Raw genomic sequence first — 6897 nt, 5'->3', positions numbered from 1 at the left:
TCTGGGGCGGTGTGTCACAGCATCATTGGACTGAGCTTGTGTAACGGATGTGAAATGGCTAGCTAGTTAGCGGGTACGCGCTAGTAGCGTTTCAATCAGTTACGTCACTTGCTCTGAAACCTATTAGTAGTGTTGCCCCTTGCTCTGGAAGGGCCGCGGCTTTTGTGGAGCGATGGGTAACGACGCTTCGTGGGTGTCAGTTGTTGATGTGTGCAGAGGGTCCCTGGTTCGCGCCCGTGTCGGGGCGAGGGGACGGTTTAAAGTTATACTGTTACAGTGGTGCCGTGACCCGGATCACTGGTTGCTGCGGAAAAGGAGGAGGTTGAAAGGGGGGTGAGTGTAACGGATGTGAAATGGCTAGCTAGTTAGCGGGTACGCGCTAGTAGCGTTTCAATCAGTTACGTCACTTGCTCTGAAACCTATTAGTAGTGTTGCCCCTTGCTCTGCAAGGGCCGCGGCTTTTGTGGAGCGATGGGTAACGACGCTTCGTGGGTGTCAGTTGTTGATGTGTGCAGAGGGTCCCTGGTTCGCGCCCGTGTCGGGGCGAGGGGACGGTTTAAAGTTATACTGTTACACTTGTTGTCATTGCAGATTATCTCAACACTGTGCGTTACAGGGAAGACATCCTCCTCCCTCATGTGGTACCCTTCCTGCAGGCTCATCCTGACATGGCCCTCCAGTATGACAATGCCACCAGCCATACTGCTCGTTCTGTGCATCATTTCCTGCAAGACAGGAATGTCAGTGTTCTGCCATGGCCAGCGAAGAGCCCGGATCTCAATCCCATTGAGCACGTCTGGGACCTGTTGGATCGGAGGGTGAGGGCTAGGACCATTCCCCCCAGAAATGTCTGGGAACTTGTAGGTGTCTTGGTGGAAGAGTGGGGTAACATCTCACAGCAAGAACTGGGAAATCTGGTGCAGTCCATGAGGAGGAGATGCACTGCAGTACTTAATGCAGCTGGTGGCCACACCAGATACTGACTGTTACATTTGATTTTGATCCCCCCTCCCTTTGTTCAGGGACACAATATTCCATTTCTGTTAGTCACATGTCTATGGAACTTGTTCAGTTTATGTCTCAGTTGTTGAATCTTGTTATGTTCATACAAATATTTACACATGTTAAAGTTTGCTGAAAAGACAGTGAGAGGACGTTTCTTTTTTTGCTTTTTCTGTATTTGTGAAGCAGGGGTCCCTGGTTCGAGCCAGGTATGTGCCGCATGGGGAGGAAGTGGTACACGCTAAGCAATCAGCGTGACGTCCTTTATACACGGTTTTCCCACTAGTAATTACCAGTAGAAGTGCTTTTTTCCCCAGCCGTATGTGGTAAATACAACCTTTCAACTTAGTTATAAATGTCGGGTTAGTGTTGAATATAGGCATGTCAGTAGCACATCTAGCCACTAGATGGCGGGGTAATGATGAGAGAAACCCGAGCCATCCCACCGGGCATTGACGTCCATTCAACATTATTCTACGATTTAATTCAACCAAGGTGTGCCCAGTGGGACGGGAGAACTCTTGTCTGCATTCTGCGTTTGATTGAATACAGGCCTGTAATTCAACTAGAATAAAACACTGAAATATGTTACTGTGAAACTGTAATCACAGTACAGGTGTGTCTTGATGTAGTGCTTTTTAAAATGCAAGCGGAGAATGAATTCAGCCAGCCACTCTAAAAACCTGACAGTGAGAAATTAAATGTCGTAAACTATTAAAAATCGTAAACCATATCTGATATGATATTGCATAACTTTTAATGTTTGACAGACCAGTTTTAGGAGGAAAGCTTTTGTGTGACTTGACTCTCATCTCCTTTATTGCTACAGTCAACAGACCCATGTATTTAGACAGTTAGACCAATGCGGTTTCCAGCGTGATGATACATTTACATGACACTTGAACATTCTATGGCAGCCATGTTAGTTCCCCATTAACTTTACATGTGGAATATTAAAACAATGCTATGAATGAATTACCGAATGTCTAGAATTAGAACAATATTCAACATTCTAAAAGTTGACCAAACTCTCGAATGTCTCTGCAGTCGAAATGCGTTCGTCCATCCTGTATTCTATTCATTCTACACCGCGTCATGGTGAAGTCAGATTATTCCATATAAGGAGGTGGGGTTTGGAGAATTGATCGGGCCACGTCAAGAAAAGCACCCATACGTTGTACTGAACTAGTGCGGAGTAGACTCTCGACAAGGATACAGCAACAGTAGGCTGTCAACCGTATTAAGAGATATCATTTACACTCCTGTTTATTACAATGGACTGCGCTTTTGAGCACATGGATGCTGTTGGTTTTCTGGAGATTTGGCAACACTTTGATGCAGACGGTGAGAATTATTAATATTATAACCTAACCATGCAAGCTATGGTTTGATAACTTTATATATGTTCTTTTTGATGCAGAAAACCCCATGTTATTTATGTAAAGAAAACGTTTAAAAAGTATTCTAAAACGTATGAGAGAGTATTTTAAATGTTGTTAATGCTTCTACAGATAATGGTTACATTGAGGGGAAGGAGTTGGATCACTTCTTCCGTCACATGATGACGAAATTAGGTCCGGAGGTAAGTACATATTTTCCCCCTCTTATCTTTTATCTATTTTATTAGCAGCCTAATAACGCGCAACAAATGTGAAGCGCAGCAGGTGCATTTTGTCTATTTGCGAGTTACTGCCAGAAACTAGTGTGCCGCCTTATAAATGACACATAACAGATACATGATCATTATTATTGTAAATATCCTCTTCTAAATATGGCTCACTGTTCCTCGGGAGTGTTATCGGACGTTCCTCTATTACAGATAGCCTACAATGTGTTAAAGGCACTTCCTCTTGTATACCATACGTGGTGTGCCACTGTTGCCTCTATGGGAGATTGCCAACAACATCTTATTTTTGCGTTCAGTATTTACAGTCGATCAATGTACCTCTTGGTCTAGATGAGTGAATACAACGATTCGATGGCAGGCTACTGATGATTGACAGGTAAATAAAACTATGGGTTGATACAGGAAAACAGCCAGTACTTTCCCCATGTAATTGTGCAGCAAAGGGCAGCGTATCTTTAGTTATAGCTCTGTCCAAACAAAGGCTCTATTCAACCTTTTAGTGTGTTTGTCTTTTTCCTGAGTGGGATGAGCTGCTGTCCAGATGGGCTCATGGATGACATTAGGATGCTACAGGCATCAGCAAACGCAATTATGGGTTGCGTCCCAAATGGCACCCTATTCCCTATACAGTGAACTACTTTTGACCAAAGCCCTATGGAACCCTGTTCCCTATATAGGGAACTACTTTTGACCATAGCCCTATGGCACCCTGTTCCCTATATAGTGCACTACTTTTGACCAGAGCCCTATGGCACCCTGTTCCCTATATAGTGCACTACTTTTGACCAGAGCCCTATGGAACCCTGTTCCCTATATAGTGCACTACTTTTGACCAGAGCCCTATGGAACCCTGTTCCCTATATAGTGCACTACTTTTGACCATAGCCAATAGGACACAATAATTGGTTTAGGGCGCCATTTGGGACATATAGTTGATGTTCTGGCTTACTTCACAGTGGGTGGTTAGAGAGAGACCATGTTCAGCACTGACAATGGGTTCTGTGATGGTGATGCTGTTTTTAATAGTTCCTGTGGATGTGTAGAAAACTAAATATTGTTGTGATATTGTTCAAATACATTTAAACTGACCACCACTTGGTAGTCTTAAAACCAATAACATCTGTGCTCAGTTTTCATATCATTTGTCTATCATATAAACAGGAAGTATTGTCACACTCGCTATCCTCAAACTCCCCGTCATAAATCGACCAAGGCGCAACGTGCATGTAGTTCCACATCTTTTAATGAAACGTGCCGCAACCAAGATGCACACAAACACACACAGGAAATTAATTACCCACAAAACACAGGTGGGAAAAGGATACCTAAGTATGGTTCTCAATCAGAGACAACGATAGACAGCTGCCGCTGATTGAGAACCACACCCGGCCAAACACATAGAAATAGAAAATCATAGAACATAGAACATAGACTGCCCACCCAAATCACACCCTGACCAAACCAAAATAGAGACATAAAACGCTCTCTATGGTCAGGGCCTGACAAGTATTGACATTAAAGTCTGAAAGGACAAATCTGGAGAAGTTTTTGGTTTCCAAGAAGATTATAATCACTTGCCTAAAAAAATGTAAATTAGCTATTTACATGCAGAAGTGAAATATATTTCCTGCCTTTCACTTACACATACGAGAGGAATCAGAAAGATCAGTACTGGAATTCTTTTATATTTTGGTTGTGATCATCAAATACGTTCTCAGAGCTCAACTTGCCCGACCGCAATAAATGACATAAATTGTCTGTATTTCACTTTGCTTTCAGTCTTGCACTAAAGATCGTCCTGTTCCTGCCCTTAGACCATGGACACACTGCTTGGTCAATATGTTCACTTAAATTGGACCTCATTACGCTTAAGGTCAACAGCTGATAAGGAACATAATACTATTGAGAACAGACTCATGTCTCTGTATTATTGGGAAGCTGCTGGCACCTGCATGTCTGGGACACGTCACTTATTTGTGTTTGTTCCTGCTCTCACTGTATGTACACAGCTAATTAGTTATGAAGTGTATCTCTAGTGAAGTAATATTTGATATGCATATTATATATACATTATATACAACCCATAATAAGACTATGTAATTAATATGATCAAAGTATGTCAAAACTGATATTTAGTACTATGCTAGATACTATGGTTGAGTTACTGTAACAGGCTATCAAGAAACGCAGGAGAATGGAAAACTACAGGAAAGTAGATTTAAATACATTGTAATACAAACGATTCACATTAACTTAAATTACAAGGCATTATTATAGGCATGATCAGAGAGAGACAGAGAGAGAGACAGAGACAGAGACAGAGACAGAGACAGAGACAGAGAGACAGAGAGACAGAGAGACAGAGACAGAGACAGAGACAGAGACAGAGACAGAGAGACAGAGAGACAGAGACAGAGACAGAGACAGAGACAGAGACAGACACAGAGACAGACACAGAGACACACACAGAGACAGAGACAGAGAGAGTCTGAAAAAGCCTGAAGAGGCCATGGGAAGGAGAGAGAAAGAGAGAGTCTATTTCACCACAGCAGGTCGGGAACAAAAAAGAGAAAGACAGAATGAATCTAAGACCCCTTTATAACACCTGAGTTGTTTGGGTTCAAAATATGAGTTGTTGACCAATAGGATTACTTTAAAAGTGACCTTCCAATCAGAAGACAACAGAACCTCTGCTTGACAGAGATGTGACAGAATGGGGAATGGTGAGATAATGCAGCATTCCTAAGACAACACACAGGAAGTCATTGCATATGTAACAGTATAACTTTAAACCGTCCCCTCGCCCCGACCCGGGCGCGAACCAGGGACCCTCTGCACACATCAACAACAGTCACCCACGAAGCATCGTTACCCATCGCTCCACAAAAGCCGCGGCCCTTTAGAGCAAGGGGAACCACTACTTCTCAGAGCAAGTGACGTCACCGATTGAAAGGCTATTAGCGCGCACCACCGCTAACTAGCTAGCCATTTCACATCCGTTACACATACAGTGTAAAGTGTCAGTTCAGGGAGGAAGCATCATTGATCATCGGGTATATTACATTTCCACCAGAGACAGGAGACTTGTGGGTAACCAGTAAGCACATCTGGTCAGAGGAGAGAGAGGGAGGGGGGAGAGGGGGAGTCATAGTAACTGTGGTAACTGTACTTCGTGTCTCTCTCTCCGTGCAGGATAAAGTAACAGAGGAGAGGGTCCAGAGGCTGAAGCAGAGGTTCATGTCAGCCTATGATGTCACCGCAGACGGACGCCTGCAGATCCAGGAGGTAACGCCAACAGATGGAAAGGGAAACCTATAGCTATAACAATCTAAGACACAGCCAACAGAACATGGACAGAGAGAGAGAGAGAGAGACCGAGGAAATGTAATTGAGAGAGAGAGAGAGAGAGAGAGAGAGAGAGAGAGAGAGAGAGAGAGAGAGAGAGAGAGAGAGAGAAAAAGTGCATTCATCCACTTTCAAAAGAAGACCAATTAATTTGACCACAAATCTCAAAGGCTTCCAGCTTTTATAAGTGGTGGAAATGATCAATATATTTGTGTGGTTCCTGTGGGATGTTTTACTGTATATGTGAGTGGTCTCTCACAGTAAACGCTCTCTCAGCCATCTGAAGTTGGCAGGCAAGCCACAGCGTCTCTTTGTGTGGTTGATGGGGAGAGTGCAGCGATAGCAGCTAAGGGCGAGGAAACCATTTCACTAATGGGATGAACAGTATATCGGTTGTAGAGATGGAGCGATAGGCACTTGTTTTAATTGTCAAAAGCACGATTCAGCATATATGACAGCCAATTGCATGACCAGCTTCATTACACATGAACCAGCAGGAATCAATGACTGGTGCCACCTTTTTTCTCAGAGTTCTTGTTGCACAGTATTTTTGGTGCACAGTGCTGCAGTAGTAACCTACAACTGGGCTGTTTCCTCATGGTCTTTCCTCTCTGTCTCTCTCTCTCTCTCTCTCTCTCTCACTCTCTCTCTCTCTCTCTCTCTCTCACTCTCTGTCTCACTCTCTGTCTCTCTCTGTCTCTCTCTGTCTCTCTCACTCTCTCTCTCACTCTCTGTCTCTCTCTGTCTCTCTCTCTCTCACTCTCTGTCTCTCACTCCCTCTGTCCCTCACTCACTCCCCCCCCCTGTCTCTCTCTCTCTCTCTCTCAATTCAATTCAATTCAATTCAAGGGGCTTTATTGGCATGGGAAACATGTGTTAACATTGCCAAAGCAAGTGAGGTAGACAATACACAAAAGTGAAAC

General features: G+C 43.6%; 1 protein-coding gene across 1 annotated transcript in view; it reads left to right on the top strand.

Moving 5' to 3' along the window:
- The first annotated feature begins 2209 nt into the window (after window positions 1-2209).
- The window catches only part of LOC120035688 (secretagogin-like), a 42143-nt gene continuing 37455 nt past the window's right edge, over window positions 2210-6897 (top strand). Inside the window, exons 1-3 of the mRNA XM_038982250.1 lie at window positions 2210-2346; window positions 2514-2584; window positions 5822-5914. Of these exons, the coding sequence (XP_038838178.1) occupies window positions 2277-2346; window positions 2514-2584; window positions 5822-5914 (234 nt within the window). The 5' untranslated portion in view covers window positions 2210-2276. The remainder of the gene's footprint in view (window positions 2347-2513; window positions 2585-5821; window positions 5915-6897) is intronic.

The sequence above is a fragment of the Salvelinus namaycush genome, unplaced genomic scaffold (genome assembly GCF_016432855.1).
Source record: "Salvelinus namaycush isolate Seneca unplaced genomic scaffold, SaNama_1.0 Scaffold1093, whole genome shotgun sequence".
NCBI classification, from domain to species: Eukaryota; Metazoa; Chordata; class Actinopteri; order Salmoniformes; family Salmonidae; genus Salvelinus; species Salvelinus namaycush.
Note: the sequence above shows the minus strand (reverse complement) of the source record. Positions and strands in the feature narration are given on the sequence as shown.